The sequence below is a fragment of the Olea europaea genome, unplaced genomic scaffold (genome assembly GCF_002742605.1).
Source record: "Olea europaea var. sylvestris unplaced genomic scaffold, O_europaea_v1 scaffold2586, whole genome shotgun sequence".
Lineage (NCBI taxonomy): Eukaryota > Viridiplantae > Streptophyta > Magnoliopsida > Lamiales > Oleaceae > Olea > Olea europaea.
The window spans coordinates 135,904-148,945 of NW_019244165.1; the positions used below are offsets into that span (position 1 = coordinate 135,904).

At 36.3% G+C, this 13,042-nt stretch overlaps 1 protein-coding gene across 8 annotated transcripts; it reads right to left on the reverse strand.

The window, feature by feature from the left end:
* Positions 1 to 258: 258 nt before the first annotated feature.
* On the reverse strand, positions 259 to 7,917 carry LOC111382923 (cellulose synthase-like protein D2). Of its 8 annotated transcripts, none has more exons than XM_023006961.1 (4): positions 7,741 to 7,917; positions 5,799 to 6,700; positions 3,041 to 3,848; positions 259 to 2,252 (listed from the first exon to the last, which is right to left on the reverse strand). In XM_023006961.1, the coding sequence occupies exons 2-4, from the start codon at positions 6,653 to 6,655 to the stop codon at positions 495 to 497; spliced, it is 3,423 nt and encodes a 1,140-aa protein (XP_022862729.1). In that variant the 5' UTR covers positions 6,656 to 6,700; positions 7,741 to 7,917; the 3' UTR covers positions 259 to 494. The 8 variants fall into 8 exon arrangements, with proteins under 8 accessions (XP_022862729.1, XP_022862725.1, XP_022862724.1 ...); XM_023006957.1 differs by having other exon boundaries at positions 5,799 to 6,706; XM_023006956.1 differs by having other exon boundaries at positions 7,732 to 7,917.
* Between the last annotated feature and the right edge of the window lie 5,125 nt (positions 7,918 to 13,042).

Here is a 13,042-nt window from a genome sequence, read left to right on the forward strand (position 1 = left end):
TTTTTCACTCATGCTTTTCTTCCTTCATGGTTCTATATTTTGGTGTCATAGGGACGGAGGAATTACACCAATCCATCATGAACTTGGTGGAAAGTCCATCCCAAGATAATTGCCCTCCTATCTTGACTTCATTAGATAGAGAAGATCACCAAGATTTCGTGATTCGCTGTCGAACTTATTCCAATTCCACATGGAAGAAATGAAAGATCATTTAATCATCATGAAAATATATATGCCATCTTTTAACAAAGACTTGTGTTTCTCTAAATTTCTCTTTAACAAAATATTGGAGATCAAAGCTCTTGACGTATACTCAAAGAAAGGAAAGAACGAATAATTAACTATTTCTACTCCCCAAGTTTCTGAATTACAACAAATGTATCTTTCCCTAAGAAGATTTAACGGAGACAAACAGAAAAGAATTGGAAAATCAATTCTCTATGCTCAAGTTGCAAGGTAGCCAAGTAAACAAGAAGGGTACCAGTTGAGCCATGTCATGGAAACTGGAAGGATCCTCCGATTTCATTATTGCCGGCCGGTGGGTTGATCGCAACCCAAAGAAGGGAAATAGTAATGGCAATAAGTCCAGACCAAACAAATACAATTGTTGGTGTCCTTCCTCGTCTTCCCATAAGTCCTTTTGCAAAGGGATATAGATGTGCCAACACCCAGAAGCTAAAGAATACCCCTCCGAGCAAACGGCTCCACTGAGGAATGGCACTATATATTGTCCGGCTAAAACCAACTGCTATCGCGATCAAGTTAGTCATCATGATAGTAATTGGCGGTATCATCAAGGAGGACCATTTTAAGATGTAGAGATCGGCATATTCATCATCATTATCATCACCGGCAGATTTTGATGTCAAGGTAAATGAGATCTCTATCCCGGCAATCACCTTCAGTAGCCCTTGGAGTACAGCAGCAAGATGAGCACTCGTGCCTCCAATCAACCAGAATTGCTCGTTTCGCCACCACTCTTCCAACTCAATGCCCGACCATTTGATCTCGAGCACGGCCAACATGCAAAGGGTCAAAGTGATGACCAGGAGGTAGGTGAGGAACGCCACATTCAGAGTCTGGACAATAAATTGACCAGAAAAGAGCGACAGCGCAGGGAGGAAGCAGTAAACAATGAGAAACACGGAAGTGAAAGGATAGATACCCACGTTAAGGTAGGCAATTCTCTGCAGAAGCTTCATCTTGGGACTCGCCAGTAACGCATTATTACGTGAGAAGAAGATCTCCACAGAACCAGTGGCCCATCGAAGGACCTGGTGAAGCCTGTCAGTTAGATTAATTGGTGCAGTGCCACGGAAAGCATCCCTTTTAGTGACACAATATATAGATCTCCAACCACGATTGTGCATTCTATAACCAGTTACCACATCTTCCGTCACGGATCCGTAAATCCACCCAACCCGATTGCCCCACTCAGTTTTATCTTCGTACCAACATGAGATGACGCTAATTGCTTCAGCAACAGTAGATGCGTCGAGGAGTTCCCTAGGTATGGTTAGAGCACCGGGAGGTCTTCCATTCTTCACTGCAGGGTGATCTGCTAGTGGTCTGCCTTGGAATTCTGCCACTGGAATAGAATCAATAAGGAAATTCGAGTTCCCAAATCTTTTAGAATAGACAGAAGGATTCATTTCCTCGTCATCAGAATCTCCCATTCTAAGTGCTCTATGCTCATCAGGTGCAGAAGAAATGGAAACGCCTTTCTGTGGACGAGGAAAGCAACAGCTGCAGCAACCTGAGTGGTAATCTTTAGACCGTGGCGGATCAAAACCATAAAGAGCCGTCCGGCGAAAAAGGCACCCGGTGCCCACATAAACTGGACCCTGAAGCCCATCTAGAGCCCGCATATTGACATCAAAGAAAACAGTGTTGTGATTTGCATAGCGGTCGGATGGATCTATTCCCTCGAATCTCTGAGGAAACTGGACATAACAAATGCGGTCCCCACCTCGGTCCATCATAAAACACATGCCTTCTCTTATTGCCTCGGAGTTGTAAATGTAGTGATCACAATCGAGGTTAAGTATGAAAGGGCCATTGGACATGATGGCTGAGGCTCGAACCAGTGCATTCATTGCCCCAGCCTTCTTATTGTGATCATACCCAGGGCGTTTTTCACGAGAAACATAGACAAGCATAGGAAGCCGAATATCAACTTCGGCAAAATCAAGTGGACTACTGTCAACAGTTGTTCCCTGTAGAGGTTCATCACTTGGAGGTTTTAACATTACCTGCAGAGCAAGATTTCTGGTCAGCTAATTGAACACTCAATGGCATATTATTTGTTTGCACTTTCAAAGATACAACAAAAGAGATAATGTGCTTTCAAACTGGCCCATGACCAATCTATGGGGCCAAAGTTGCACCATAAAGCATCATTTATACATATTTATATGATTAGCATATAATGAGCCTTTCCAAGAAATTTTTTTAGATGGCCTTGGTTAAAACTTGGAAAGATGCCGAACTGCAGATAATGGCACTAAAGGTTGTCCTAATCAAGTGTTCTGCAACCACTCCATTCATAGAATAATTTGATTCTAATTGTCTAATAAGCAAGCACAAGAATTGGCACAACATAGATTGTACTAAAACGTACAAATTGAAGCTGAAACCAAATGATAGGCACAGTACGTGCCAGTGATAAATGGTGCATTGTTATATACTGTAAGTTGAATTTACAACCAGAGACATTAAATGACTAGAGGAGAGTCCAAGGACTTGAATACTGAATCAATGGTAGGAGAAAGCACTTCAGTCGTCCAAAACAGCAGGAGATAACCAGAAAGCATGAATCAATGGCTGTCAAAGGCTAAACTCCTCTAAATACTAACCGAAGCGATAAGCACAACCTAGTAAGAGAAGAGGTACATTTTCTATCACAAGGGCAAAAAAGATCCAGGTTAAGTTACTAAATTCAGAGCTAATAGTTAATCATTAAAGACCAGTGGCCAGTGGACAACTGACTGTGCCAAAAGCAAGAGAAAATCCATGTCAGTTCTTTGTTTCAAGAACATACCTGAATGATTCCTGCATGGTCACCCCTAGAGTGCTCAGGAGCAGAAACAACCCAAGTGCCAGGCCAGTGGGTTCCATCAGCCATCCATGTGGCTTTACAGACTTTCACCGATTCCATTGGTTCATCCCCAGCAGTCTCTCTCTGAAGCTTTATGGCCTTTATTTCTTCACGTGCATTATAGGCGTCAGAACGACGACGAATTGAGTCAGGAAGCCCATTGATCCGAACCTTGAACTCATCATATTCACGTTTAACCCTTCTACGATCCTTGACAAAGTCTGGGCGCACCTTATTCTTAAAGGGATCCTTTTTCAGGCTGAAGTAAGATTCTGGGTTTCTTGGTTCAATCTCATGTTTTCGACAGAATGGTACCCACAAGTTTGCAAAACTTGCAGCTTCTGCCATGGCCTCAAATGTCAGAAGAGCACCTCCATCATCAGAAACATAACAAGAAAGCTTATCAACTGGGTAATCAGCAGCAAGAATAGAAAGAATAGTGTTTGCAGTAACAAGTGGTGGTTCTTTTTCAGGATCAGCTGTAGAAACAAATATATCTACTCCTGGAAAATCAGATTTCCCGGTTGGATTTGCGGGACTGGGTGTTTCAAACTTTTCTTTCAACACATTAAGATCGGTTGCACGATTAACAGGGCACAACTTCGGAAGTTGGTCAAGCAGCCAAGAGAATGCAAACCAAATCTCACAGATAACTGACATCAACCATAGCCATCTTGCATCCTCATTGGGGTTGCTAATCCTCCATTCAAGAAATAGTCCGAGAACGGCCATACGGACTAAGATTAAGAGTCTGAAAGATAAATATTTATGAGACAAAAAATGTAATTTAAAATGTATTCAAGAAGATAGTTCAATCGTAGCTTAGAAGCAGAGGAAAAATTAATATTGAAAGACTGAAAAATGTAACATTTGCTGGGAAAAATATAAATGGATGCCAGCAGCTTTCATCAACCTTAAAAACAACAGCCACTGTTGTTATTTTACCCTTAAAGAGTGCAACTAGTTACAAACTCATAGGGGTTAATTACTTTATTCAACCAATACTAGGACATTTAAACAAAATGCTAGTTTCATATAAACAAAAGAAAGCTTTCCGAATAGTATGTCCGATTTAAGCCTCATCAATTATGCACACAAAATGATCAGCAACAGATTACACAGAGCATGGCATCAGTATACATTTTCATGTCATACATATCAAAAGGGGGCAAACATCAGTTCATTAATAATGCTACCAGGGGCAGCCCTCGGATTAGGCAATATAGGCAGCTGCCTAAGGCCCCCAAAAATAAGGCACAATTTTTATATTTCTTCTGATTTTGAAAGTAGGCCCATATATTTTTGTAATGTAATTTTGGGTGAAGTCATTAATAGCCAAAGTAATTACTTACGCCCATAAAATAGTCTCAAAATCTTCTTTCAATCAAAACACAATAACCGCAGCTCTGCCTTCGAAACAAATCACAATTCATGCAGCTCTGCCTTCGAAACAAATCACAATTCACGCATTCCCTCAACTATTAAGAATGTATCTTCAACCATTTCTAAATTTTTTTATTTTTAATCATTGCAAGTAATTTTTTTCAACTATTTATAAAAGGACCATATAAAGTGTGGCATAAGGGCCAGGAATGCTACACGAGCCATATCATAGGAAGCTTTGAGCATGTTTGGTAGGGATTAAAAGTCAATTAAAATCAAATTTTTGATCGTTATTTCACTGTTGCAGCAGTCATTTTTGAATTCTTCTCTCATATGTGGGACCCACTTTATCTCTAACGGTCAAAAAATCAATTAACAAAATCCCTACTAAACAAGCACTTTATGAAATCCAAAAATCAAGGGGTTGTTTGACAAAGCTTTTATAAAAGTTTTAGTAAATTTTGAAAAAAGTTGAAGAAATATGTGATTGAAAAGTTGAAAAATTTTGGGAGTGTAATTAAATATGCAATTAAAATTGAAGTTTAACCAGTTGAAAAGTTAAAAAGGTTTTATCAAACAAGCTGTAGGTTCCAAAGATTAAGATGGTTGGTAGACTTTCTAGACATTAGCAAAAAAGACATCACTAACCTTCCTAATTCTACATCTTTTTTTCAAAATCATTATTTTCCTTAACATAATTACTGCTTAATGGCATTTACTTCGTTATACATGCTAAATCCATGCAACCTAGTAAGCCTATAGAAAAGCTAGAACGGGAAACAAACAGAAAAAGAGATTCTTCATTTTTTAAAGCATCTTGATCATGATAGAGAGTATCTTTAAATTTAAAGAGTAAAATACACTCCAACAAACTTTTTATATTTTTCTCTTTACTTTACTTATTCCAACAATCATTTATTGTTTTTCCTTCATTTTTCAATTATAATATAATTTTTAAATGTCAATAGCTAAAATGTTTCAATATAATATTTATAAATAGAAATAGCGGAGAATTGAAACTTCCATTTAAATGCAATTTTGATAAAATACAAATAGAGATTGAGTTTGACTCTCCTCTATTTTTATAAAGTTTAATTAAAGAGTCTCTTAGATATAATCCAAAGGTTAGGCTCTTTAGAATAATGAGCATCTCGCTTTTAAAGAGTCGCTTGACGATGTTGTTACTGGCCAATCTAGGTACAAGAATGTTCACGGAAAAGTGTGACCAATATAATTTCTGGGATTTCAAACAAAGTAGAAACATAAAAGAAAGAATCATAGGAAAAAGTAATGAGAACAGTAATAAATATGAATTTACCTATATGGACTGAGTATCGCAGCTGATATCTTCAATTTGCGAGTGAGTGGCCTCCATGGCTTGTTGAGAAGTTCAGGAGGCTCACTAGATTCCTCATTTGCTAACCCTCCATCATTTGGCCATATAGCATTGCCATACCCATACGTTCCCTTGGTCTCAAACAACCATCTGTTATGATCAAAATCCACCCCTGTTTGGCTCCTCTTCAGCCCCGATTGACTCCTTATTAGTGTTGACCGGTTGGTTGATTTCATCAATGACAACCTCCTCTCCATCTTTGACATCCCAACATTTGATGGAAGAGGCAAAGGCTGACCAGGCTCCACATCATTTGCAGCCAAATCCGTATTCTTAAAAGGCTCTTTACAACCTGGACAGATCCCATCACCAGTTCTCACAGCATCAACATAACAATCCCTACATATCTTAAAATCACATTCACAAGGGAGAATATCTTCACCCCTCTCATCACTCATGACTTTTCCATCACAACCAGGGACTGCACATAAAGACCCTTTTGCACCAGCCATCTGCGGATGGCTGGTTTCAGACTCGATAACCTTGTCCATCAAGTGGGCCCGGGTGACACTGTTATACCCACCAGTAAACAAAGAACTTGATACATACTGCTCTTCTACCCTCTGGGACATTGAAGGATCCATGGGCTGATTATCCGGTGTTGGTGGTATTTGCACCGTGTAGTTTGAGAATTCGATACCACTAATCTCACTATCAAGGCTATCCCTCGACAAATTGACATAACGACCTGAAGATGTTCTCCTTGCGAAGGTCACACCTGGAAGAATTGAACCCCTCCCAGGTTGTGTTTCTGAAGCTCTGTATGATTTTGAAGCCATTCTACCAAAATTTGCACCAGCAAGTTATATACTTGTCAACATAACCTGAAACTTCATAGAGAAAGGCATATTCTGATGGATCAAAACCATTTTTTTTCCAGTAAAGACACTCATTTTCTCTGCTTTCAGAAAAAGCCAATAAAGAGCTGCTTTTGAGGTTGATGTCAAAATTACAATCCTTTTCCCACCAAAACACAGATGTGTAGTTTTTAAAAATCAAAACACAAAAAAAATACCTACAATCGAGAACAGGAATGAAGGTTAATATTGTAATCTAACATTTCCTGAAAGAACCCAACCTTCAAAGAAAGTAAAGGAAGCCCAGGAGGGTTAAGTTTCAGCATTTTTTCGTAAAATTCCCTAGAAATCCAACACCCTAAAGGAGAAGTTCATACCAGATAGACAACAAGAGACTTCTTCAAACACAAAACTTACATCATAAACATTTGAAGAATTGAATATTTGCATAAATGGTCATTGGACTACACTACTTATAACATTAAAAATAGAATTAACAAAGGGAAAACAAATAGACAGTCTCCGGCCCTCCATAGCCAAGTCGCGTAAGAAACATTCAAAAAAATACAATATTTTTCAAATACGTGTAATTTTTCATTCAGATCAATATGTACCAAGCAATGATATATACAAAAATGACGCTCAAATACAACAAATTTCTAACTTTTAAAAACCTTTCATGGTCCACATACAATGTCAATCATGACCAAGTCCTTTTTTTTTTTTTTTCAAACTTAAAATATTGAAACTAAGACGAATTCTACTAACCCTCTCCCTCACTATTTTCAAATTTTCAAAAGTTGCTGTCATTTAACAAATTGACAAAAAGAGCAGAAAATTTAATACCGTAGATAGACCAACTCTACTCAACAAACCAAGAAAAAGAGAAAAAGTAAATGGACTACTTTTCACACATCCCAATGCAGTCAAGACGGCTTTTCTTATTCTCTCCCACAATCTATAAAACTCATATACAAATCTTTACATAAAATTCTTAACAATTAACTGGGTAAAAATGAAAGATCTAACAGAACTTGGCAAATCTTGGTTTGATAAACCTTGCTTACTGTGTGTTGAAGTAAATGTACGTCCGTGAAGACTTGAAGAAAACCAAGAAGAGCTGTTTAACAATGGGAATTATATTGCTGCCGAAGTTGCTGCAATTTGATTTTAATTTTGTTGGGGGGAAATGTAAGCCATAAGGGTTGGGGCCGAGAGAAAAGGATAGGAGAAGACAACGAAATTATGAAAGAGTACACTTTTCGAGGATTTAGCGTGCACTGTCGGAAGCATTTTTTTTTGTACAGTAAAAAATTTTAATTTTCTTTTAAAGATTATTATCACCACTATTTGTAATATATTTTCACTGTAATGAAGTTCTTAGCTCCTCTGTGGTTTGAATATATCTTTCTACAAACTTATTTTTAATTACATACTTTTTAAATAACAAATTTTTTCCAATTTTTTAACCATATATTCTAAAATAAATAATAATAATTACAAAAATTAGCCCCTGTTTGACAGAATTTTTGTAAAAAAAATGAATTTTTGAAAAGTAAATTTTCGAGGAACGTGTAATTAAAAAGTAATAAAAATTTTGGGTTTATGTGGAATACTTTATTATGGATATGTTATTGAGAATGAGTATAAGGGGGGAAGAAAAAGAAATTTTGGAAAAATTATTATCAAATACGGGCTTATTCCACCCCCCCCCCCCCCCCCCAAAAAAAAAGAAAAAAAAAAAAATCGCAAGCTTTATTAATATTTACTCTTATATTTTTCAATTTTGTTCATATTTTTATTTTCAATATTCTATTAATTAGTGTCTTTCATGACAGTTTCGATATAAACAATCTATTAGATAGCGTAAACAAACTTTTTTGTCTCTTGTATTTTTAAATAAATAAAATAAACTACAAATTAGAGAATAAAATTAACAAAAATGTTTTTTCATCATTTCAAAGCACTTTAAAAAATAATTAAATAAAAGGTTTCATTAGAGACAAAATGAGTAGATTAATTAAAGTTTAAGTGTAATAATTTACTGAAAAAATTGGGATATAAGTGTAAAAATGAACAAAAATGAAGGACCTTTATTACAATTAAAACATAGTCAAAATAACAAAAAATTATGGTACGAATATAATTATCCTAAGCAGATGAACCAAAAATGTAATATAATTTTAAGTATTTTCACTGAATAAAATTTATAACTACATTTTGAGCTTTTTCAAGCCTTAGAAATAACTCGATATGCATATCTAAAAGACTTTTGGAGTTCAAGGAATTATTTCTAGATGTAAATTGAAAAACAACATAGACTACTGAGAGTTGATAATTCAAAGAGATGGATCACTCTTGTACGTTGTCAACTCAGATTATGAGAAATTTTAACCCAGTGAATTGATGTTTAGGTACTCTTTCCATTCTCGTTTGAAAATTATGCATGCTAGGTAGTTTGATAAACATGTATGTATAACCTAATCAACAACTTTCACTTCAATGCCTCAAATTTACTCACATATTCTTGCCAATTTTATGAATGTAACTCTTATTCGTGAATTTCATCTTACGATCATAAAAATGAACAAAATCAATAATAACTTGAATTATTATTAATAAAAAAATCTTATTTAGAGGTCAAAATATGTGTTGAATTACTTTTTAATTCCCCCATTCATAAGTGGATTATATTCTATTATTTCGTCTATAACTGAAGAGAAATTGATTAATAATAGAATAATTAGCGTATAACATCTCTACCAACTTTTTTGATATTTTCACCTTTAATTACACATTTAATTGCGCAAAGCATCATTTCCATCAATTTTCATCCAATTTCTTAATAAAAAAAATCTGTAAAATGATGAATATACTCTCATATTTAAATAAAACAAAAAGAAAAGAAAAATAAAGAACTAAGCAATCATAATCTCAAAATACTTTAAATAGTTCAAATGAATTCCAAATAAATATTTAAAAATTATCTTTCTTTATCTCTCTCCTTCCTTCACCTCCACCAAAAAAATAAAAAAATAAAAATACAATGTTCAAATTCCTCTTAAACTAATTCTATTCAAATCCGTTCAATTTTTGCACAAAAAAGGTGACCCCCTCAACCGTCTGATTTGCCGCCCAACAAAGTGATCTTGTTGATTTTTATTTTATCGTTCTTCGAAAACCAATATTTTTACAGGAGCTAAGAGTCGCCCAAGGTCATCCCTAATGGAACAAAGATTAGATGCTTGTGATACTACTTCAATGAGAGCCAGTTGAAGACAGACTAAAAACATAGTGTTCAAGGTTGCTCATCATGAAGGAAACTAAATAGATATGAAGTTTTTTATATGAGACTCAATACAAAATAAAATTATGATATATCAACAAGATTTCACTGTGTCAGAAACCATAGAGAAATATACCAGCAGCTCCAGAAGATGACTCCTCATTTTGAAGCCGTGACGGGGCCTGAGCCTTGACTACATTTGGGCTCTAATCCAATGGCCGTCAGGTCTCAGTTGACATATCCAAATTGCTTCCATTATCAGCAGTCTCCAACAATGATTTCTCCTCCTCCCCGCAAAAACCCCCTCACTGCGCCACCAAAACCATGACCGCATGGCTTTGTCAAGTTATTGAAACCTAAAGGAACCCCCATTTTCTTTGCTGTTAAAACTAAAGAAACTATCTTGCGGCAATGGCTCCGGCCACGTCTTTATCTTGTTCTGTTGGATTTTTGTTGTACAGAACATATTTTCCATAAATGACTTGCTAAACTAGATGAACTATTGCAAAACAGTAAAAACAGAATATTATTTCCAGAAAATTAATTGCATAGAATAAAAACAAAAGCATAAAGAAGTCCAGAATTCGGAATGAGGATGATCGAGGCGAGAACTAGGCTCTCTGTCCTTAAGACGTTTTTTACCCCGTCACACGGTGCTTACGGTATGTGGTAAAGCCTCTCCCAAGATACAACGATCAGATACTTGCAGAAGCAGCACTTCGACTGCAAGGCAACGAACCAGAACAGAAGTACTCTCTGTAAACTATTGTAGAAAAGAAGAGTATGCATGCAGAAAAAAATTTCGTGATGTTTCTGTGTGTTGTTTAAATTGAAAACCTGAGGACCATTCAAATAGAGGAAATAGTTGACGGTTGAGCAGTTTCCATCCACCACTCACGCCCACTTAATGCACAGTTTTAGCAAACTGATGGGTCAGTTAATAAACTATCAAAGGGAGGGAATTAATTGAATTTAAAAAAAAATAAAAAATAATTTTTTTTTAAATTAATATTAACACAAGCCCACACCCACACCCACACCCACGCCCCGATCAGCTGGTCGGACCGACAGCGGCGACAGCGCGCGCGTGTGGCCTTTGGATTAGTCTAGACATTGTCTAAGACTCCCCCATTTCAAAGACTATTGGTACCCCTTGGGGCACAAACCCATATCCAAACTTGAAATTTATTAAGTGGTTCAAGGTTGTGTTTGCAACCTATGTGGGATTGGAATATTTTTTCAATTCTTTCCCATTTATTCCTCTTATTTATTGTCCAACTTTCAACCATAATTTCTCATTCATATTGAAGTGGTTTTTCACAATTAAATATTTTACACTCATCTGCTCGGAACGTAAAATTTAATTGAACATTAATTTCGATACATCGAACATCGGGTCCCACTTAAAATTGTGGTCAAAATTGACCCAATTGACCCACCACTTCCAACAATCCCCCACATGAATGAAAATTATCATGACTATGCAATGCAGACACGAACAGAGAGTACAAGCGAAAGACTTATTACATCAGGAGAGGTAGCTTTTGGCTTTGAACCTGCCTTAGTGGAATACTATCGAGCTTACTTGGCTAATCAGTGAACTGATGTCTTGAACTGTTCAGCCGTTGGTATAAACCAAGGCAATAGTATCCACACAATAACCTTTCTATTCTATTCTTAGGTTCTCATAGTTGTGTTCATTTTGGCCCTGAACAATTCTTGGGATTCATAAGTGCTTTAGAGAATTTTAAGCCCCAAATTCTCATGGGAGTGGCCCCATTTCACACTTATATAGGTGATCTCCTATTAAGAGTATTCTACTATACCCCACTTGGTTTATCCAAGCTATAGGAATCATTAAAAGTTACAACTTAGCCTTTTACTTTCTGTAGACAGCACTTTCTATAAAGGGATGGTTAAGTGCTTAACTGAGTCTTAATAACTTAGTTGTCCCATTGAACCAAGATCTTGGGATCTCCAGTCAACAAGGTTGGGTTACCATCATTAAGACTCATGCATGTTCGGCTTTAAACCCATTCCCTTTGATAGATAATATACTTGATCTCTTGGTAGACCTCTTGTAAGCGGATCCGTGAGATTCTCCTTTGATTTCATATAATCAATGGAGATAATACCATTTGAGATCAACTACTTTATGGTATTGTGTCTACAACGTATATGTCTAGACTTACCATTATACATGCAATTTTGTGCCCTTGCAATAGCAGACTGATTGTCACAGTGAATATTAATTGCAGGCACCGGCTTAGGCCAACACGGGATATCCTCTAAGAAGTTACGAAGTCATTCTGCTTCTTCTCCAGCTTTATCTAATGCAATAAACTCCGATTCCATTGTTGATCGAGCTATGCAAGTTTGCTTTGAGGATTTTCAAGACACTGCCGCACCACCAAGTGTAAATATATAACCACTTATGGATTTAGAATCTTTCATATCATATATCCAATTTGCATTACAATATCCTTCTAATACTGCTAGATATCTCATATAATGTAATCCAAAATTTAAGGTATGTTTTAAGTATGGAAGTACCCTATTCAATGCTTTCCAGTGATCATTGCTTGGATTACATGTGAACCTACTCAATTTATTAACTGCGAACTCAATGTCAGGACATGTGCAGTTCATTAAATACATCAGACTTCCAATAACCTGAGAATATCGTAATTGATGTACAGGTTCACTTCTTTTTTTGCTAAGTGTAGACTCGTGTCTACTGGAGTTTTGACTGGACTTTCATCAAAGACTCCAAATCTCTTTAGCACAGACTCAATATAATGAGATTGTGAAAGAACGAGGCCATCTGGCGTTTTAGAAATTTTAATTCCAAGAATTACATCTGCTACACCCATGTCCTTCATGTCAAAATGTTTTGTTAGAATTTTCTTAGTGGAGACAATGATATCATGATTGCTACCCAGAATTAGCATATCATCCACATATAAACATATTAAGACATATGCTGTCGGTGTACTCTTATTATACACACATTTATCACACTCGTTAATTTTAAAACCATTTGACGGCATTGTTTTGTCAAACTTTTGGTGCCACTGCTTTGG